General features: G+C 43.0%; 1 protein-coding gene across 9 annotated transcripts in view; it reads right to left on the reverse strand.

The window, feature by feature from the left end:
- Nucleotides 1-48: 48 nt before the first annotated feature.
- The window catches only part of ARNTL (aryl hydrocarbon receptor nuclear translocator like), a 49186-nt gene continuing 26964 nt past the window's right edge, over nucleotides 49-22270 (reverse strand). For 3 of the 9 annotated variants that reach the window (XM_041485809.1, XM_041485800.1, XM_041485791.1), the window contains exons 4-19: nucleotides 20179-20199; nucleotides 19255-19293; nucleotides 18869-18910; nucleotides 17632-17789; nucleotides 16134-16213; nucleotides 15058-15150; nucleotides 13962-14079; nucleotides 11305-11454; nucleotides 9350-9596; nucleotides 6109-6215; nucleotides 5616-5766; nucleotides 4968-5056; nucleotides 4024-4132; nucleotides 2245-2338; nucleotides 1176-1278; nucleotides 49-739 (exon numbers count right to left, since the gene is read on the reverse strand). In XM_041485809.1, coding sequence (XP_041341743.1) covers nucleotides 579-739; nucleotides 1176-1278; nucleotides 2245-2338; nucleotides 4024-4132; nucleotides 4968-5056; nucleotides 5616-5766; nucleotides 6109-6215; nucleotides 9350-9596; nucleotides 11305-11454; nucleotides 13962-14079; nucleotides 15058-15150; nucleotides 16134-16213; nucleotides 17632-17789; nucleotides 18869-18910; nucleotides 19255-19293; nucleotides 20179-20199 — 1762 coding nt within the window. In that variant the 3' untranslated portion in view covers nucleotides 49-578. Of the gene's footprint in view, nucleotides 740-1175; nucleotides 1279-2244; nucleotides 2339-4023; nucleotides 4133-4967; nucleotides 5057-5615; nucleotides 5767-6108; nucleotides 6216-9349; nucleotides 9597-11304; nucleotides 11455-13961; nucleotides 14080-15057; nucleotides 15151-16133; nucleotides 16214-17631; nucleotides 17790-18868; nucleotides 18911-19254; nucleotides 19294-20178; nucleotides 20200-20457; nucleotides 20568-22270 lie in introns of all 9 variants that reach the window. The other 6 variants (XM_041485859.1, XM_041485818.1, XM_041485850.1 and 3 more) reach the window with 6 other exon arrangements.

Here is a 22270-nt window from a genome sequence, read left to right on the forward strand (position 1 = left end):
TTTCCTCCCTTTTCCCCCAAGGCTAAAGAAATGATAAATACCAAGTGCTTCTAGCATGCACCTTCAGCAGGGTTTTATCAAATTTATTTATCAAAGTAAATGCTCCATCTTAGAACAAGGGAAACATTTATTTTAAAAATATTTAACTGTCTAATACATTACACTTTAACAATATTTATAGTAAAGGATTCTTACAAGAAAGAATAAACAGCTTTATGGTACAATTAGTATAAGAAATATCCACATGGGGACTGTTTTGCAGTGTAAAAACACACCATACATCTGAAATGGTCATTTGCATATAAAAGCTACCACTGATGCCAGTGAGTCGCACAGTGATTTAAAAAAAATTTCAAACAACAGAATCCAAAATATACAAGTATTGCAAGCTATACACAGCTAACCAAATCAACACAGAACACTGTAGCAGGTTATTCCACTTTGTCTGAAGTTACACATGGTAGGATGAGTTGCATTCTGACACAGCTTTTATGAAGTTCCCACATAAAAGCCTCTCAGTCCCACGCGTTTCCCAGAGTGCGGAGCTGCAGCAGTAAATGCACTTGGCTGTGGGTTGCTCACAGGGGCCAGGGCAGGTCGCTGAAGTCCACGGGGCCGCCGAGCCCCGCGTCGGCCTCCAGCAGGCTCATGATGACCGCCATGGCCGCCTCGTCGTTGCTGGGGCTGCTGGAGCCCTGCTCCGTGTCGATCATGTCCATGCCGATGTGGGAGTTCTCCCCTGCAGGGAACGGCACAGCCAGCGCCTCAGCGGGGCTGCTCCCCTCCCTGCAGCGCCCCGCGGGGCACGGCCGGGCTCTGGGGCCACCACAGCCCCGGGAGGGACTGGGTCACTCCCCAGCAAGGGCACCGCGCCTCACAGGGACAGCCTGAGTGCCAGACTGCACGCACAACACTGCAGCAGCTGGAGAGCTGCTGAGCTACTTCCCACTGACTCAGGAAAAGAGGCTTCCAAGCACTGCCTAAGGAAATTCCAGCATGAAGGAACTTTACAAAACAGGCTGCCAGGCGCCTCTTTGGGCACACAGAGTGCGTGGCTGTGGGCTTTATGCCTCAGCTGGAGCCTGCAGGTGGCAAAAGCAAATTACTGCTAAAACCAACCAGCGTCCATGTGTGTTCAGCTGGTACTGGGGGTGCTCACGTGTGACTTCACTTACCCAGGATAGAGGAGTTGTCGGAATACGGGTAGCCAGAATTATCCTGGATTTGCCCAGACAGCAGCCCAGCTGAAGAAATGTCTGGAGTGCCACCATTCAAGATCTTGAAAGACAAAACAGAAGCTCTAAAGCAGCATGAAATGGTGCATTAAGTTTTAAACTGTCCTGAAATTTTTAATATAGGGTAGATGAACTTCCCAAAATAACCCTGTGGTTTATAACAAACGATCTTCTAAACAAGGAGAAATATCTAGGGGGTGCTGAAAACACCCAACCCTCCGCCTGCACTTTCCTTTATGCCATGCCAGCAGCCCCTATTCTGTAACATGTTGAATACTGCAGGGCAGAAGAAGAAAGAATAACTATTACCAGAATTGTAACTGTTCCAACCTGGTGTTTTATTTCAAGAACAAAGCTGGGAATAGACAGAAATATTTACTGTCTGTTCCTGTACAAGCAATTCTTATCAGCAAGTCATAATTTCTGAGAAAAAAAGGTTGAGTAAGTCTGAAGCAGTGCATAAGGATCTGGGTAAGTGTTCTTGCTTTGGATAAAACTTCCATAAGCATTTAGAGATTGCTGGAAGCAGCCAGGACAGGAGTTCGGGTGGCTCAGTGCTGGTAATGGCACCTGAGTGCTACTCAAGCAATCTTAGAGCAAGGCAGGTGCATGGCGTTGATTTAAAAATAACTCAGAGTGCCCGTGCACCCAGCTGTGCTGGTTTGTGCTCAGGAACACCGCTGGCATTGGCTCGGGCACAGCCGGTGCTCCAGTGCCAGCACTGCCAGCCTCCACCAGCACGGGGTGTCAGAGAGTTTTTGGAGGGTGGAGCGACACGGGGAGAGCCGTTCCTTGCAGCTCTGCTGCAAACATCCAACCTAAAGGGCGGGTGAGTGCCAAACACTGCTGGAGTTCGGGACGTGCTGCTGGCAGTGCTGTGCAGGGGGTGTGACCACCTCAGGGCTTCGGCCGGGCCCCTTTGCCAGCCCAGCGGGCAGGAGCTGTTCCCTGAGCACAGTCCCACGTGCCCTGCCCTGGCTGCCCCAGCCAGGGGGAAGCTTGTTCTTACCTTCTTCCCTCCTGGCGAGGATGTGTCGGGTGGGGGGGTGCTGGTGATGTTCAGGGGACTTGAGCCACAGCTGGAAGGTGATGATCCCCTTATCCTAAAACATGCATAAAACAGGGCATGCATTTACAAGCCACTCAGAGACTTGGAGTTTCAAATACTGACTTCGGTATCAGGTGCCATAAGACGCAAAAAGCAGGAGCTTCATTTTTGTAATCTCCCTTTTTCAGTGTTCCTCACACCAGCAGGAGCAGCAAGGCTGTTATTTGCAGCCAGACCAAGAGGCCTGTGTAAATCCAGCCTGCTTGGTCTGCAAGCTTTACTTCCTCCCTGTTTTTTTTCTGGACAGCCTTCACAGAGTCAGAAGGAAAAGGTCCTGGCTGCTAAGGAAAGCCTCATTTTTGAGTATTTTGCTTCAAGTTCCACCAGCTAAGAGTTCCAGCTGCCTCAGTCACACTAACCCAGACTCCTCCAGTGAGCTCCTGCTACAGAAGGCCACTGGACACTGGACGGTTTGTAACTGCTCAAAGCCACATTGTTCACTTCCATTTTCCATAGCCTGATCAAACATCATTAATAATGTATTGACTGAAGCACCAATGAATCTCCAGACCAAAGGGAGGAGGGGTAGTTACAGAGAAAAGCAATGGAAATGGGATTCTTCTCCTTGGCAGAGTTCCCCTGGGAAAGCTGAACAGAAGGCAGCTTTGGAAAATAGTAACAGCTGCTCAAAAAGGACTGGAACTAACCCAGGGTCCGAACTGAAATGCAAACACGGGTGCTAACTGCACTACTACACTCACTTGGGCTAATTAAATGTTTTACAGCTACTAAAAGGGATGGTTAAGCTTCAAAGTAATGATTCAGCCATGTTTTTCTTCTTTTCCTCTTTCCCCTTTTTCCTATTGCTACAGAGAGGAATGAAGCCTTAGGGATAGATCTGCTGCTGCCTGAAGTGAGGACAGAGGGAGTCTCCTGCCTGCAGCAGGAACAAAACTGGGAAACAGACTGAATGTGTTCCTGGACTGCAGCTCAGTCTGGTTAAATTGCTACCTGAACATCTGCTGGGTGAAACCCCTTTTATAGGAAAGGGAACACAGCTCCCAAGAGGAAATCAGTGGGGAACAGGGATTTTTAGCCAACAGAAATGAAGTGGTACCCACTGAAAGCAGCTGCTCACACAGGTGAGAACACGAGAAGCAGCTGTGGATCCCCACAGTCCCTCAGTGACCCTGTGCTTGACCCAGCCCCACAGCCTGACTGCATGGCAAGGCCCCAGCATTGTGTCCTTGCTCCAAGAGCTGCAGGGGAACTGCAAAGCTCATCATGCACATCTAACAACCCCAAAAGCATCTGAGCAAATGGGCTGCACGAAAACAAACATTGCTGTTTTGGCACACAGTCAATAGCTTTGGCATTTGAAGGTTGTGCCACTCACAGCCTCAAGTCACTGGGAAAAGAACAGTCTGGAATGGATTTGTTTCTAGGTAGCTGCTCTTTTTAACTCCTCTTTCTGGTAAACAGGCCATCATCCTCACCACTGCAAAGAAATGCCAGTATCAGTCTCTTGCAGCAGGAAGCTGGAAGGCTGTAACTGCATGCTTTCCCTGTGGGGGCTGACTGCCTCAGGGAGGCTGAACAGGAATCTGTAGCTGTCTCAGTACAGTTGGATCATTCCTTATTCAGCTTGAATAAATTGTTCTTTCAGAGGAAATTAAGGAAGTCTAATTCCTCTTAAAGAACAGGAATAAAACAATTTAACTTCACACCATTTTCTCTCACCTGTGAATCTCCATGATTTCTTCAGCAATCATCCTCCCTATTTTACCTGCCCCAGCTCTTGTTCCACCTGGAATTCCAGGCACAGTGGGATGGGTCCTTTTGGGGCCACCTGAAATGAGCAGAATTTTAAGGTCAGAGAAAAGCTTGCAAACCTTCTCCACAGGGCACCTGTGTTTAGGCTTTGAGTGGCTGCAGGACCTGAACAGGATTTATTGACAGTTCCAGCAACTGCTGAGTGCCTTCAAATGGATGAGAAGTCTGGCTTGCACTGGGCTGTGCTGGGTCTCAGATGTCCCTCTGTGCCAGCAGGGACAGGACAGTCCCCAACTCTTTTAGAATCTGGCTGTTCTCTTTCAGAATTGAGCACCTGGTGCTACTTCTTGTCCAGATCTGGTACAGCATGGCCTTGTCAGACCTGCCCCGCTCTGTGCCCAAACAGGCTCTTCTCCAAACATGTTTGCTCTCTGCTTTGTGTGAAGAACTTGACAGTGCATATTCCACTCAATAGGAGATAAACCCAAGGCAGCTGATGACTGCAAATGAAGCCCCTGCAGGTAACTGCAGGAATCGAAAAGTGAAGGGGAAAGTGAGGTCTGAGCAGTTAGGAGCTGTTACTGCCATGTGACTTCACACTTGGGAGGTTGGAAAGAACACCTCCACTTGGGAGGAGCACTGGGAAAGAGCCTGATATACTCCAAGCAGAGAAAAGCCCCCAGTGAGAGGGCAGGAAAGGCCTCAGCATTGCTTATGCAGAATGGATAATGCATCTGGAAATGCATATTTAACAACAGCAACCCTCAGCAGGCGTGGCTCAGACCCAAAGCTAAATCTCATTTTCCTTAGGATATCAACAAATCTCAGTGCAGAAGGGAAGCAAACGTGTGCAGGCAGGATGAGCTGCTCCCAAGGCAGGAGAGCCAGCGATTCCTGAGCCCAGGAGTTACCTTCTCCAGCCTGGAGCACGCTGTCCATGCTGTGTGGGGACGCTGCCAGCTGGGGAAAGGCCGCGTCCCCGCTGTCCAGGACCGTGGTGCTGTGGAGTGCAAGGATGAGAAAAATCAGGCAGAGACAACCCTACAGGTGGAAAACCCTGGCAGTGATTAAAACCCAGGTCATGCAGCCGGAGTTTCAGCATGGAATGCTTCAGGGTTTCAGCAGTGTCACCTCTGTGACTGACACCAGGGCCGGATAAATAACAGAAATCAACCACCCTGCTCCACCTCAAAGTGTGCAGTGCAGGATCCCAACAGCTTCTCAGCACAGAACTCCTCTACAGCAACTATTCTGCTGAGAAGTCGCCTCAAGAGAAAGGAAAAATGGGGGAAATACCTGCCAAAGCAAAGAAATGCATGCCCCTTATGTTCCTACAAAGACCAAATCCCAGCTTTTCCCAAAGAAAGAAAATATTTCTATTTTCTGCAAGCTTTAACAACCAGAAATTAAATTACTGCAATTTTTAAACTAAACCCTTTCTCCCTGGGGTGTTGTCTGGAGAAGACACCTACTGTCATACGTATTTAGGTCAAATCTCACAAGAGAAAAGGGCAAAGCCATGGGCATTCCCAGGCACCTGCTGAGGGAAAAGCACTTACGAAACGACTGTGTTTGTGGAGACAATGTATTCTACTTCTTTGGTCCAAGGGTTCATGAAACTGAACCAGCGACTCCGCAACGTAATAAAAGAGCCATCTTTTATTTTAAACTTGTAGCAGTTAGTTGTAATTTTTTCTCTTGTCTGCAAAACTGAAGACAGGTAGAAAGCAAGTCATTAATATCAAGCAGGCACCACAACATAAATAGAGCCCTTATCAGGGAAAACCCTGTTAATTCCTCCCCACATCCCTCAAGAAAAATGCTATTCCTCCCTCATCCCCCTCACCCAGCCTGAACCTCAAATATTCCCTACAAATCCATGCAAGTCTAAGATAATCACAGTGTTTGGCACATACAACACAACGCTCTTGACTTTGCATTCGCAAACAGCAATACCCAAATCTTTTCAAGTCTGCTTGGTTTCCTTAAAACACAACAACTGTTTCTAATATTTTGAACAAAATCTCTTTCCTGAATTATTAAGAACCGTACCTTGTCTGTGACATTCTGCAAGATGTGCTATATCATCTTGATGAAAGTATTCATAACACGAAGTACCTAGAAGTTCCTGGGGTAAGTATGCCAGGATGGCTGTTGCCCTGGGGAAGGGAGGGAGAGGAAGAAATTAAAAAAAAAAAAATCTTTTCAAGTTGAAGTATTAGTCAGAGATTCCTAAAGCTCACAATGAGGTTGGGTAAGGCTCAAGTATTGCGGAAAGGAATTTTCGGCTTAGAAGGTAAAAAAAATTCCTTAAGAATACTATTTTTAATTCTCAGGTAATTAAAAAAGTACCTAACACCCAGAGCCCTCAGGTATTACATTTGACCTACCATCACCAGAGGGGATGTAAGACTTTCTAAATAGCTTTGAAGATTTGCTGTAACTTTGGGAATTGAAGGCTGAAAAAAGCTGCCTTGTAGCAGCCACAAGATAACACGAAGCTTTCTGCACAAAGTGCACAACAGACATCAAAGGTTTGGAGAACTCAGGAGTTCAGGAGCGGGACAGAACAACACCACACCAAACTTAACTTGCATTTTGTACATTTCTTAGAAGAAAATTCTTAAACTTCTTAGATGAATTTTCTTAGGAAAAAATTCTGTGTTTCTTAGAAGAAAATTACTGAGGGAGAAGGGATGGTTCATTGAAGAAGCTGAAATAAGTGTCACAATTCCAAACCATTCCAATTCAAATTAAACATGAAGGGCAATAAGGAACAAACCCAGGTAGATCAGCATCTTTTCTGCAATCTCAAAAAAGCCCAAATTAAACACTCTAAAATGCAGAAATTAGTAGATATTAATGATTATGAATACGAACAGGAGGAAAAAAGCTGAAGCACAAAATCCATGGTATTTCAATATGGGACATTTTTGTATCTTCCCAAACACAAGAGATTTCAGCACCAGCTGAGGCCCCCCTTGACAGGGAGACCAATGCCCTCAGCCTTGGGGAAAGAAACAAGAATTTAAACTGACTTTCGTAGGGTGAACTTTATGCCAGGCCACTTAAAACTCAAAAAAAACTCACCAAAGCAATCTCTAAGAGAACCACAAAGCAGCAAAACCAAGCCTATCTTTAAAATGGAAGAGCTGGGAACCCAGTCAAGCTGATTCCAGTATTTTTCCAAGAACTTTAGTAACCAAGGCTTTTAGCAGCACAGCTGTGGTGGGATACCCACACAGATGAGGAACAACCAGCATCAGCAGCTACAGGTAATTTGTCAACCCTTTTATTTTTACAGCAGGTGCTGTGGAAAGGAGAATCTGCACCAAATTACAGACATCAACAGACTGGGTGCATTCAATATCTGACCATGTTTTATTATGCAAGGAAGGAAATTGTTTGTGTCCTTCTGGAATTTCATCCTGTATTTACTTTTTTCCTCAGCTCGCTTCTCCAACTTAACAAGGCAGCTCTGAACCCTGAAGCTGTATCTGATGACATCTGCATAGATAATAAACTCAATTTTACTCTCAAATTCAGCATGCAGACCAATTAGAAGTCCTGAATAAGTGAGAGGAGAGATGATTCTCTTTAAAACTCTGCTCAGTGTAGCTGCCATTCCAACAGAGAATTGTTAAGCAGTTCCCTGGCTCTGGCAGCTCAGCTAACTGGTACCTAAATCCACTGCTGTGCTTCTCCAGGGACCATGAAATCCAAGAAGACAGAAAAGGTCACAAGGAGTTTAGGAAGTGTTTCTTTCTTGAGTTCCTTGGACAGATGATAAATGAACACTGCAAGTCTATAAGAGCAAAACAACCCAACTTGGAAATAAATTGTTTTCAACTTTTACAGGTGCCTATATATTCTCCAGGAAAAGCAAGGATCATTGGATGTCAGCTTCAGGCCCACAGATGAGGCTTTCTTCTAAATAAATTCCCTTTCAAAGAGTCTTTGAAGTAGCATAGACATCCCAAGGACTGTAAACAACAGCTGGAAAGCAATTCAATAAAAGCATATGTGTTTAAATTCAATGGGTCAACATTTTCTGAGTCTCATTATTTTAGAAATGCCTTCAAACTACACATCAGGGGAATAAGTCTGATCTTTTGAAAATAAAACTTGTCTATAAACAAGACAGAATGGCATTTTCTGAGCAACAGAAAGCTATGAATGCTCCCACAGCTCCCAGAGTGAGCACCAGCTTCGAGCACTCAAGAGTTGGTATTTTCAAAAGCTTTCTATCAAATTAAAACCAAAACCACCCAACCTAACCAAAACCCACAAACCAAACCACTCCAAAACAGATAAGTAACATAAAAAAAATATTCTCTGCACTTGCTTCCTCCCATGACTATCCTCTACTTCCTCCCAAAGGGCACTAAAGATCAGCTGTGTCTCCCCTGAACCCAATTCCAGCAGGCAGATTCTGTCAGAGTTTGGAGTTTGGGTTTTTCTGTGTGTGAAGCAGCTGAGCCAAAGCCACAGAGAAACTGGAACAGCCTCATCTGGGCAGTCTCAATCCCTCTTGACAAGGAAGGGAACCAAGCAACCCCTCTCCAACCAACCCAGAGTAACCTCTCCTTTAACATCCTTCAACCTCCTACTTTTCCCTCCACAATCCAGTAATTTTCAAGGAAGATTCAGGTCATATGTGCCTGCTACTGAAGAAAATTCAAGCCCTTTCTTTTGGAAAAGGAAAGAATTAGCCTTTTAGCTAACAAATTGATGTTTGAAAGCAGATACCACACGGGCATAAGCTCTCAAACGGTTTCCAAGAGATAACCCTCTTGAAAAGCTTTCCTTCTTACAAACACAAAGGGTCCCAGAGAGAAGCATTAATCCAGCAGAATGTGTCCTAGTAAACAGTTATGTAAGTGTACATGCTAGCAAAGCCTAACCCAGCCTCTGCAGTCTCTCAACTGCCTGGTGTTTGCAGGAGGTTTCAAGTAACAGAGGCAGCAATTAGGGTCCAGTTTCAAAACATTTTCTTCTGAAGATTACATACATACATACATAACCCCCCCAATGAATTGGCAGAAAAGATCCTGGTGTTATTCTGCCACATTTTTGGAAGTTTGGGGGATTTTTTTAAAAATTTAATCCGTCACACTGAATTAATGCATAGTAACAGCTTTGAGCTCCACCTCAAAAGCCAACCCAGTAAAAAAAGCTAAGAAGGGCAGCAATTTCTTTTCCCAGTGGTGTTTCCGCACCGCTGCAAGGCAAGCTGCTGGTGAGGCAGTGCTGGGCAGTGACCCAGGGTGGAAGCTGCTTGGGGAATTCTCACCTCTGATCTACGAAGACGAACTTGCCGTCGATGGCGTGCCGGGACACGTACTCCGTGGGCTTCACCCGGATCTCGCCGTTCGCCGGCTGCGGCACCACGTGCGGATGGAGCCTCCCGATGGCAACAAGGCAGCTCAGGTTACAGCCCTCGTTGTCTGGCTCGTTGTCTTCATCCAGGCCCATCTTTGTTGGAGGCCAGCTTTTTAAGTAGCCTGTGCTATGAATAGTGCAAAAGCTTTTGCGATCTGCTGTGAAAAGAAAAAAAAAAAAAAACAAACCAAAAAAAACAAACCAACAAAACCCAAGAAAGCAGTTAGGTCGTGGGTACAGCTTTGGAGAACTTCAAATCAGTTCTGCTAATAATGCACCTCCTCTCTTATGCAGGAAATTTGGGATACTCTTCACTAAGGAGGAGCTGGGGGTGTTCAGCCTGGAGAAAAGGAGGCTCAGGGGAGACCTTACCACTCTAGAACTGCCTGACAGGGGGCTGGAGCCAGGTGGGGATCGGCCTCTCCTCCCGGGCAGCCAGTGACAGGATGGGAGGACACAGCCTCAAGCTGCACCAGGGGAGGTTCAGGTTGGACATCAGCAGGAATTTCTTCACAGAAAGGATTGTTAAGCATTGGAAAGGGCTGCCCAGGGCGGTGGTGGAGTCCCCATCTCTGGAGGTGTTCAAGAAGGGACAGAGCACTCAGTGCCACAGTCTGGCTGACAGGGGATGTTTGGTCAAAGGCTGGGACTCAATGATCTTGGAAACCTTTTCTAGCCTTAATGACTCTGTGATTCCAAGGGATTTTTCAGCACTCCTGCTGTAATGCAGCTAATCTGAGCTAATCCAATAAACAATTTATCTTGGCAAAACCACTGTTTATGCTGAAACATCACATAGCTCACATCCAGGCTGCTTTTGGTAATTTGGAGCAGAAATTGCATCACATTTTATTATTTCAGCAAAAGAGGTGAATAACGCAAAGGAATGTATGAAGAAATTAGTAGATTAATAAATAAGATGCCTCTTTCATCTTAACCTGAGGCTCCTATAAAAACCCATGTTTGGCAGAACATACTCTGTCTGGGGTGTACAGGGGACAGCTGTACACAGGGATGATGAAGATTTGCAATGGCCAGTAAAAGTCAGTGTCCAAAAGAATTCCTATTCCTCAGCACTGAGCAGGCTTGAAAACTCCAGGGAAGATGACTTTCATAGGCAGGTGGAGTAAAAGGCTTATGCCAACTACACAAACTGGCTTTCTCAGCAGTGAGCACAAAAGCAGGATCCAATGCTGAAGCTGGGAGTTGGGGCAGCTGCCACAGCCAAAGAATGCACCAAAATTGCCTCTGTTCTCTTGCTGTTTCACTTTAACTAACACCAAATGTATCATTCACAGTACTCAAAGAAGAAACCTTCACATTTGGGCTAAATATATATTCCAATATGCCTAGAATAAGAGCCTGCAGAGGAGAAAATATTACCAACACTGCTAATGCTACAAGCAAATATTCCAGGTGTACAAGTGCCACGTTTCCAGTACTCAGAATGTACCAAACCCACAGATGAACTTAGAATTACACTCATTTTTTGAGGTGGATATCCAACCACACATCAATGGGCAGAGAACAAGGAACAGCTCCCCTTTACTGGAGACATTGACCAGGCAGTCAAGACCGAACATGATCTGACCAATGTCTGAAGATGACGCAATAACCCCTCAGAGCTGCTGGCACAAACTGCCTGAGAAAGTTTCAAGAAAGCAGAGCGGAGAATTTGGCTTTAAATGCTAATACAGGTGTGTAAGAGATACTGGAGGGGTGAGAGGGAGTTTGAAGAAGTAACAGACCAAGACATAGCTCAGAATCTCAATAACAAACAACGATAAATGTAAAAAATTCAACCACTGCGAACGAGCAGCATTAAAAAAATCCTGACAGTCTTGGCAATAAAGGCATGATGGTTACCTTTCTTCTTCGAGCAGGTTGAAGGGAAATCCTTGTCTTCTACCTTGACAGAGGGCCTGTTGCACTTCATCCTGCAGAAGAAGGAGCGCCGTGCCCCAGAGCAGAGCCGCGAGGGCCCGGGCGTGATGTCCGTCTTGACCGGGAGTCCGGCTGCGCAAACAGCGAGGGAGGCAGGGTCAGTGCAGAGGGAACCACCCCAAAAACCCCACAAACCCCACCCCACAGTGCTTCGACCTCGCTGGGCCTTGCATCTCCTGGTTTTGAGGTTCTGATGTGTGTGATTGTGCAGGACACAGCTGACCATACTGATACCTCGGGTTTTATGTCTTTATTTTTGCTTTTTTTGTGCTGCTTTGGTCTGGGTGTCATATAAGGGGATAGTAAGGTATGGGTCTGGGTTTCATATTAGGGGATGGCAAGGTCTCTTCACAGAGTAGGCAGACACAACAACTCCTTCTCTAGCTGGGGACCCAAGGACAGCCAATCTGGATCCCAGCCCCAACAGCATACACAAGTGGACTGAAGAGAGAAAAAACAAGCAGGATGGGACTTCATGGGCTGGAGCTGTAATTGGACAATTAGCTCCAATATACTAATGGACCAAAACTTATAAAAATGTGAGATCTAGTGACCAAGCCCTCTTTTGCTTCCATCTTGAAGCCACCTGGGCAGAGCCATGGCTGTGGCTCTGGTACTGCCAGGGTGGCCTTTGAAGGCTCTTCAATAAATATCTTTTTTATTCCCCTTAACTCTGTCTAGCCTCTGTTCCAGCTGCTTAAGGCATCAATACCAACACTGCGACTTCTGCCTCTGCCTTCTGCTGTTAGAACACTGAGGTGAGCTCAAGAACACGGGCTCTGAGAGCAAAGGTCAGCAAGAGATTGGGCAAATCCACACAAGTCCTGTGATAAATACTGCAATTTCTCTGAACTGGTTAAAATAGAGAGATTACTTTTCCACAACCAGAGCAGAACTCCATACACAGTCACTTAGGAGGCTCCTGACCTTTCTGGCACTTTCCTATCACAACACCCTCCCAGAAAACATGGGTGCATATGGAGCAGGAAAACTCCAATGACACTCCAGGGAGAGACAGAGGAGAAAAGATAGCAGAGACCCACTCAGGAACTGGAAATCCCCAAGACCTCCTGTTATGTCTCAGAAGTCTCTCCTGCCTTGCAGAAATAATTGCACATGGACATGCCCTAACAATAAATCCTGACCTTTATCATATTCTCACAGGGGATTCTTTTCTGTGGGAAAACCAACCAAAACACGTCACTCTGAGCCACCAGCAGAGTGCTGGTACCACCAGGGCTCTGGGAAGACATGGAATGTTTCCATGGCATGCATCAGGAGCACAGGTATCAGCAAGGCCAGTGCTCCAAGGACTGGTGGAAGATTTAAATCACACAGCAACTTTTCCACAGCCTGCCATCCACTCCAACCACGTCTGCATGGGGATATGTAAAATCAAGCAGCTGTCAGCATGAACAAATCTTCTCAGGCCTTGTGGGCTTTTAACATAAGGAGGAATCCCAGCAATTCCAGTATTTTAGTGGAAAGTGTGCCTCCCTTCCAATTCCACTGGAGTGAGGTGACCCCCAGGAGGTCAGGCAGCCCTGCACCACATGCCCTCCAAACTGCTGCACCGTGGTGTGAGTACAAGCTGTGCTGAGTTACTCATGCCAAGACAAAAATAAATACGTGCATACATCCTCATACTCTTCACCAGTATGAGTTCTTGAAATTCTACCAATCTGTCTATCATAGCAGATGGGAAGACTGTAATTCATAGTATTTATTTTTGCCCTAACTTTGTCAGAGACACACAAAAAAAAAAGCCAACCAAAAACCAAAAAAAAAAAAACAGGAGGCAGCACTGGATATTCATGCTTGACAACCGATGAAACCAGGAGCCAGAAAAAACTTCAGCTGATTCTGCTGAAGCCTCCAGGCTCCCTGCCCTCAAATGATCTCTCTCAACTTCAGTTTCTGAAGTTGAGCTGGTGGCTTCTCTGAGCTGAGATCCAGGAGATTTCTGCTCCTGACAAGCATGAGACTTAATGACCTGGAAATCTGCAATTGTAAGATACCACCTTCCACTTAAGCAGTGCAGACTTCTGTTATGAGAGGGAATTAAACACCCACTCACCCCAAGAGCAACAGAGATTCAGAACTACTTTAAAATACCAGAATGGAACAGAACTAAGAGACATGGCAGGAAATGATTCCAAAGTTAAAATCCTTCTGAGAGAAAGGTTGGGTCATTGATGGCAGTAAGCAATAAGTAAGTAGATGAATAAAATGAATCCTCTATCTTGGCTGACAGCTGAGGACTACCAAGATAATACTGAGTGTATTCTGACCATTTAGAATGATGGATTAGAAGAAATGCTTCATATGTTCTAAGGGAAAAAGTTAAAGCTTTGATGCCTGGAAGACAGAGTGTCACAGTGCATGCCAAACCCAACAGCTTCCAGGAACCTGTTTCACACTTTTTTTTCTTTTTTTGTTTCTTGCTGTCTTTAAGCTACAACTTCCTTGGCATGAGACAATCCAGGCAGCATCCCCCCACATCCCCACCCGTGACATGAGGCAAAGCCCCAGCAGCAGTGACTCTACATGACATTTTTCCCAAAGTTTGGAACACTCACTTTTTGCATCTATAAGTCTTTCTCGTGGCGCAGTGTCAGAAGAAGAGAGCTGCTCCTTCACTTTGGCAATGTCTTTAGGATGGAGATAATCAAATAAACTTTGACCAATCAAATCATTCTGTAGAGATTGAACATTCAGTCAAAAAGTAAAATAATGACTCAGTATGTTTTCTTCATTTTAGCACCCAGTATGAACAATCCTTTTACACATAGGTGTAACCAAGGAATACCAAACATCCAGATCCAGCCTCATTGCAGGGGGTTTGGACTGGATGACCTTTAAAGGGTCCCTTCCAAACAAACTATTTTATGATTCTGTGATTTGATGGAAGGTTTTCTCTGTGTATTGAAGTTATGACTACATTGCATCCTGTCATCATTTTCAGTAAGAGTTTTGCAGAACTGGCACACTCAATTCCCCCCCACCAAATATTCTGGTTACTACTCAGTCTTACTACCTCTACCACACATTTGAATGAAAAAAAAAAATCCTAATTGCAAATGTTCTCTTTCATTATTTACATATGCATTTAGTATATACCTAACTAAATGCTGGCTGAGGAAAACTTTTGAAGCTAATACAGGTTTAAATTTGATGAGGAGCGCAGATGACAGAAAGAATGAAGATTATTTACACAATATATGGTCCAACTTAAGCCTTATGTTGAGCATATATTAAAAACCTGGCTTTGATATAACTGCTTTCCAGTTTCCATCAGTAAGCATGCAAGCAAAACCAGAACAGGTAGAAAGAAAACTAAGCTAAAAAATCCATGTGATGCTACTGGAAAAACCCCAGACTGATGTTTCAATATTTGCTTACACTCCCAAATAGGTAATGCTTTTGCAAGCCTGAGGGTAAAATCCTTGAGCAGAATGCCTCAATCAGTGAATTAAATTTAGTTCCTTTTCACCTCTTGCTTAGAATGGAAACCAGAAACAATCTTCTCTAATGACATGGCAGAGAAAAGCTCTCTCTCTTTGCAACACCTCTCAGCTTTCAAGTCAGACTCTTCTCATGCCTACCCCCCAGATAAAGGCATAACCATCAAAAAGCTCTCAAATCTTTTAAGGTACTTAAAATGGAAAAGAATACCTGACTGTAGTTGAGGATCTTGAAGACAGATTCTGAAACAAACAGTATCTTTCCTCTGTCACAGCCCACAACAAAAAGGAATCCATCTGCTGCCTAATCGGGGGGGTGGGGGAGAAAGTCAAATCCCAAGTTATACATCCACATTGCACCATTATAACCTTTAAAAGCACTTTGTGTACAGTAGAATTTCTACACTAGGAGAGCTGTCTTAACATTTAGAGGTAACTGAGTCAACAGGAAAAAATGTAAAATTACAATGAAGGGGATTTTTTGCATCTGCAAACATTTTTGGCAGGATTCTGGGCATTGTGCCCAGAATGTAAAATAACTTTTATGAGAAGAAAGAACCCATGTCTTGTCCAATAATATTATGATTATGTTTAATAATGCCTTCAAATTAAAATGTTATTTTAACTGTACTTAAAAAAGCTCCTCTTTTAGAAACCAACCATAACCTGGATATTTATTTCTGTGCCTGGAGGCAATTAATTCCTATTTGCAAAGTATTGTCTTTTAGTCACACACAAGCAAAAATGTATCTTCAGAGTCACAATGCTGCAGAAATTAAATTCTGCATATACTGCATCTGGACACTGCAGTGCTTCAACAATTACACAGCCACTAGAAGAGCTGAACCACTGACTAATGAGTGAAGCTCTCCACACTATAAAAGGAGTACAACAGCAGGCAGTCATACACACTAAGTCATGTTACATCAGTGACCTCAATAAAAAAGTGTTCATTCTATCATTGTACACTGAAAATCATGGCAAAGTAACCCAGGGCAGCAAGTCTGCAAGAAAACTATTTATGTGATTTTGGTTTGTACATGTAAAAACTGAAGATTCCAATGGTTCCCATCTAAATCCCCCTCTTCAATCTTTCTGCTTAAATTAAGAATGCGAGTCATCATTAAACTCACTGACTCTGTGAAGCAGGCTCCAGATTTCTTAATTATCCTCCATAATCAAAACATTTTTAAGCTGAGATACAAGGCAGAAAAAATACTGGTGGTGGGCTTTGGGAGAGCTACAGTCACAGATATTAATATCTCTTAATTAAAAGTTGGAACATACCCTGAGAATAAGATGTTTTAATTCATCATCTGATAGAAAAGCAGGCTTGTAGTTTGCTTCTGTATATGGGTTTGTAGCACCTAAAGAAAACAAAAAAACAAACAATTCCCACATCATCAACATTACACACTTAAATGAGCAATCTTCCTTTGGCTCCTTCTTAGACTGCTGTTCATCGCAGGAGTTCTTTAAAATGAACTTTTTTGGTTTTGTTTGACTATCAACATGAGCTCTGTTGGTATTAACTTAAAAAAGGATGAAGCTTTTTTTGCTAACACACAAGTACTGCATGAGGTAGAAATGCAAATTAAATGCCTCTGAGATATAAAAGTATTCCTTGACATATTTTTGAACCCAAAGGCTGTCCTTGATTTATGGCCTAGTCTCAGAATTAGAAATTATAAAAATAAGATATTAAAGAGTAAAAACATTCAAACTATTTCTTCTCCTTATAACTCAGTAAAACATGACATGCTCATGTAAACAAATCATCACTTAGGAATTTACAAATCAATTCTCTCATTCCAAGCCAAAGATAAAACCCAGCACTACAATGACATCATCTTACAATGCCAAAACCCCAAAATTGGCAACAAATGAGGCAGCTATTTATTAAAGACTAATTCTTCTCATTCTATTCCCTTCATAAAGGCAGAGGAGTCAAATTAGTAACCACTGAAGTGTTATAAAGTATTAACCTCACCAAGTGACAGTGGCAGGAAAGTTAAGCCTTCCAAAACTGCAAGGCTAAATATGACTGAAGGTACCAGCTCTCCTAGAAATGACAACAATCACCAGGATCTTTTTAACCATTACCTGCATCCCTTTTTTTTTTTTTTGTCAGTAGTGCATTTCTTGGAGGCCTAAAGCTTTTAACACCAGCACCAATTGTACCCAAGCACTGATTCACTCATATGAAGCTTTAGGAACACACAGTGATTTCTCACAACCCCAACTCTTCCAAACCTGTGTGTTTCCCTTCAAGTGCTTGCAACAGAAACTGGTCAAAAAGACCAAAATTAAGTTTTCAAAGTACTCTCTATTCTTTTTCACACAGAGCTAAATGTACAAACACAAAACCTTAGAAGTCCTGTGGGAATATCATACCTAAAATGTAATCTCTCTATCCAACAACTTGGTACATTGCCTGCTTAGAGCAGTGCTCAGTACTGCACCAGAATTAAGTGTGCACTGCCCTTAAGCCCTTTTCTCCCTTGCCCCAGCTGCCTTGGTGCTGTGGAGTCTGGCAGTAGTGATCAATGGGTCAGATGATGGAAAATTATTCTTTTCTCATCCCCAGGTTCCCCCAGTCACATCAGGGTATTTACTGGACCATGAACTAGTAAGCTGTGAATGAACACTGAGCATCAGATGCTAAGAGAAGGGAGGAATCCTCCCAAAATGAATTAACTTACTCCTTTTTGCTAAAAAGGGAGAGGAAAAGCATGACTTTGGGGAAATGCCACTTGAAATGGCCCTGCGGCCCCAGGCAACTCACCACGAAGTGTTTTCATGTGCTGGACAGCCATCCTGAGCACGGTGAGCTTGTCCAGCTTGCGGGACATGGCGTTGCACGTGGGCACCAGCGAGGCCAGCTCGTCTATGAAGCTGTTCATCTTGTCCCTGCGCCTCTTCTCGATCTGGCTGTGAGCCTCCCTGCACACACACACACACAGCAGGGCACGTGAACACACGGAGCAATGCCCAGAGCAACCTCCTCAGGGTGAGTGAGCTACCCTGCTGTCCTCACGGAAAGGATGGCAAACGCTCTTGAGGCATTTGATGTACGTGAACACACGGAGCAATGCCCAGAGCAACCTCCTCAGTATTGTATTTGTGGGGTGCCCAACGAAGGGAGGAGTGATGAATCTAACTCCATGTTCTCAGAAGGCTAATTTATTATTTTATGATACTATATTATATTAAAGAATACTAAACTATACTGTACTAAAGAATGCAGAAAGGATACTTACAGAAGGCTAAAAAGATAATAATGAAACTCATGACTTCTCCAGAGTCCTGACACAGCTTGGCCATAATTGGCCAATAAGTCAAAACAACTCACAGCAAAAACCAATGAAACAATCACCTGTGGGTAAACAATCTCCAACCACATTCCAAAGGAGCAAAACTCAGGAGAAGCACATGAGATAATTATTGTTTCCCTTCTTCTCTGAGGTTTTTCAGCTTCCCAGGAGAAAAATCCTGGGCAAAGGGATTTTTCAGAAAATGTGAGTGCTACACCTCAGGGTGAGTGAGCTACCCTGTCATCCTCATGGAAGGGACAGCAGACACTCTTCAGACATTTGATGTGAATTATTTGGGTAAAGAACAGTTATAAGCAACAGGAAAGGCTGCAGCACAAGCTTGTGGTTTGCCAGAAAACACACCCAGTGTTGGTCAGGTTTATATTTTCCCATATTAAGATTCACTCCTAACACTTTCACAACCCACTATCGAGTCTGAAAGAAGAAAGATGAAGAATGTAACATTACCAGAAACATATCTGGCTTAAATTTCAACAGCAGTGAGGTGATTAAAACCAAGTTACTCACCAAATTAGTTGTTTCACTCTATGCAAACTTAATGAAAAATGTCAACAGTGCAAAGATATTGAAAAATAAGGGAAGGTCAAAGCTAGAAAAAGATATTTTCAGAAGAAGCATGCACAAATAATTCATACATGGCAAAAAGCAAGAGACAGTTCTTTGAAATATATCTGTTTAGAGCATTACCTTGCATTTTTTATCCTGCCTTGTTGGTCTGCATACTCCAATCTGTTGAGAAATGACATCACGAAGTTACAGTGTTGAAAGCACTCAACCAACTCTTTTCCTGCATCTCACATCCTACTGATCCTCATTAAGATCAGGTTTTTTAGAATTTGAATGTTTATTTAACCCTTCTACAGCAAAGATCAGTATCTATAACATTGCACCTCAGACTAGGAGGTGTTTTAGCTTGTCTGCTCCCTGTTGTTTAAACTAAGATTGTTTAGATTATTGCTTCATCCCAGCAAAGCAATAATTTGGGACCACAGTGACACTGAACAGGCATCCCACAGTCAGGATCCTGTGTCAGAGCTGTGGAACTGAGATTTCAGTGACTGTATCAACAGTACCTTCCATGCTGGTCATCTTTATCTGTATCCATACCTTCCCTGCAGAAACAGAACAAAGCAACACATCACAAATTCAGCAGGACTAGCAGAACTGTTATCCAACCACCATAAAGTCAGTATTCCTGCCACCTCTAAATCACAAATGCAAAAATAGGAGTAAAAAAAACAACAACCTGGAAGGACTAAGGAAGCTGTGTGTTTTTTGTAACATTAAAACATTTTCTTAAATTAGTTGTGTCTCCTTCAGAACTCACTAAATGGCACAGTTTGATGTGTTTGACAGTAAAACATGCTGCAGTTCAAAGATATCATCTGTTACAAAAATGTTTTTCAGTTAACTACAGGAGGGGGAAAAAAAACCCAACCTTGTGCACATGCCTTCATGTTCTATAGCTCAGTTTGCCTTATAGTAGTTGTTTTTGGGGTAGAAAATGGTAATAATCTAAATTAACACACCACTGGAGGTGGCCAAATGCAAGAAGAGAATAGAAGTCTGTGTGAAACTAACCAGGCACACTGGAAATTAGTGCAACTTTCAGTGTAGATACATGGTTTGCTTTTGTTTCAACATGAAAGTAAGGAAAGAGGAATGAAGAATAGAAATAATCCCCCTCATTACATTTAATATTGTAGCCACACGTGCACAACTAAGCAGGAGAGGATAGTGTAAGTTTTCATAGCTGCATTTGGTAGAAAAAGCTAAATGCTCATGATTACACATCTTTTTTTAGACAAAATAATTAGGAAGAGGATGTTTTGGTTTACATAAATCTGTACAACTGTGCTCAAATGAACATTCCTAGGCCTGCTCATTCTGTTTTAATTTCTACCTATGAATTTTAAGTCTATGGCAGAAAAAGGCAGGGGAAAAAACACGGGGCATCTTTTTTAAGGTTTACCAATTACTAAAATATTTATACTTACTCAAAAGGAAAGCCATCGAGTCTGAAAAGAAAGAAAAATAAAGTACACCATATATAGGAAATAAGAACAATGTCTTACATTTTCTGCTGAAATTCTCAAGCTAATGCAGATTCTATTTGAAATGAAAAGCACAATGAAAACAGGACAATAGCAGTGAGCATTTTCTAAAGAAACAAGCTTGTTCAAATTAATCTACTTTCTGAAAGAATAATTCTGCTTTTTAAGAAAAGAGAGCATAGTTCATGAGACTTAATGTGAAAAACTAATAAAACAACTAACCTAAATTATGTTATGCAAATCATTGAGATATTGTTTCATCTTCAGAAAGGAAAGATCTGTGCTTTATGCGTGTTGTCCTTGTGGTTAGATAAATGGGATTTCAGAGGACTCTAAGGCCAGAAATAAAACATAAAAATAAAAATAAAGTATCCCAAGTTTCTCAGTTTTTGATTCTTGCCCAGCAGGATAGATGCACATATTGCTTTATTCTTAAGTCCCAAGCTGAACTGTATAAACACTTTATGATATCACAAGGAAATTAAACAGAATTTCTACATGCAAATAACTGCTGGCATCACTTCAAGACTGTAAAGTGACCTGAAATACCACTGAGTTTTACCATGGTAAGAGGCTATGTTTTATAAAAGCCTTATGAAAAAGCCTTCTCAGCTCAGCCAATTCCTGTTCAACACTGGACACGAGCCCTCTTAAAAATAAACCTAAGAGCCTTTAATGTATTCACTGCACCCTTAGATGAATTATCTTTGTGATTAGTTTTAAAATAACATTAATAATGATGCTAAATCTCCCCATCTGCACACCTGAGTTATTGTCTTAGCCACTGACTCCTGCTGCTCACAATTTACCAGCCCTTGTGACACCACCTTTAGCTCTGGGATGTTTGTGTGTTTAAACCCCCAGAAAGCCTAATCTAGAAGAGGTACAAGGTAAGTTATTAATGCAACAGGGTAGTTTATTTTCTCATCATGTAATATTTCAATTGAAAGCATGAATCCCAAGCAAAATTTACTGTTCATAGTCCTGTGCATGAAGCCTTGGACAAGAGCATTTTACCAGCCCTTGCTGAAATGACAGCAATAAGTTGGGCAGGGATTTTCCTGGAGGAATTGCAGCAGAAAGAACTAAAAAGTTGTTGTGGAGAGCTGAAATTGCAGCTGATGACTCCTCTTGCTTGTGTTCAAGAGGTGATCAAAGAAACACCCTAAAACACTGGTTCTGCTTCCCTTACTCCCTGGCTTCACTGGTACAGGAAGCACCAAACTGGATAATTTATGTAATAAAATCATTAACAGGTAGCAGAGGTTGAACAACAGCATTTCTGATCATTTTCCCATATATACACATATAAGGAGGGGTCAAGGTAGTTAGTCTCCCTTAAGTTCTGCTTTCCAAGAGGAACATTTAGTAGCCACCGTTTACTTTGCAACACAAAATGAACTATGGTATGACTACGTGATAAGCAGGGGTATGTCGTGTATGAGTACAAAATAAGTAAACTCATTTTACTAAGGATTCAAGGAAACAGAGTTTTCACACATTTTAAAAAATGCACACAAAACCTAAAGGGCAGAATTATACCTTACAAGAACAAGCTGTCTTTTGGAAAAGAGGACTTCAGTAATGCTTCCTACCCAGAGGAACAGAAATGGAGAAATCCTTTCTAGAGAAAAGGAAGATGGTAGGATTGAGGCTGATCACTCAATTTTGTAGTAGTCAATTCAGCTAGAGGGACACATGTGCTTCTCAGGGAGATTAAAGGCAGTTCAGAGAGGTATTTAAATATTTTGTGCCTAAGTTCTCCTAAAAAGAATCTAATTTTTAATTGTAATGCTCAGCATGGATTAAAAAGTCTGCTCCTCCTCGTAAAAAGAGCTGCCAACAATCCAAAGGCCCTCAGCAATAAAATCTGAGCTAAGTTACATAAAAATGGATTCTGTGGCTGGATGAATAATGGATGTGGCCACTCACAAGTTCCCCTGCAGCCACACTTTGTAAAGTTACAATGCAGAGGAGGTTTGCACAGGCACTTGCAGTAAGTAGGTTGCTCTTGCTGTTCCCAGTGCAGGTCTGG

The sequence above is a fragment of the Pyrgilauda ruficollis genome, unplaced genomic scaffold (assembly GCF_017590135.1).
Source record: "Pyrgilauda ruficollis isolate IOZ18807 unplaced genomic scaffold, ASM1759013v1 scaffold119, whole genome shotgun sequence".
NCBI classification, from domain to species: Eukaryota; Metazoa; Chordata; class Aves; order Passeriformes; family Passeridae; genus Pyrgilauda; species Pyrgilauda ruficollis.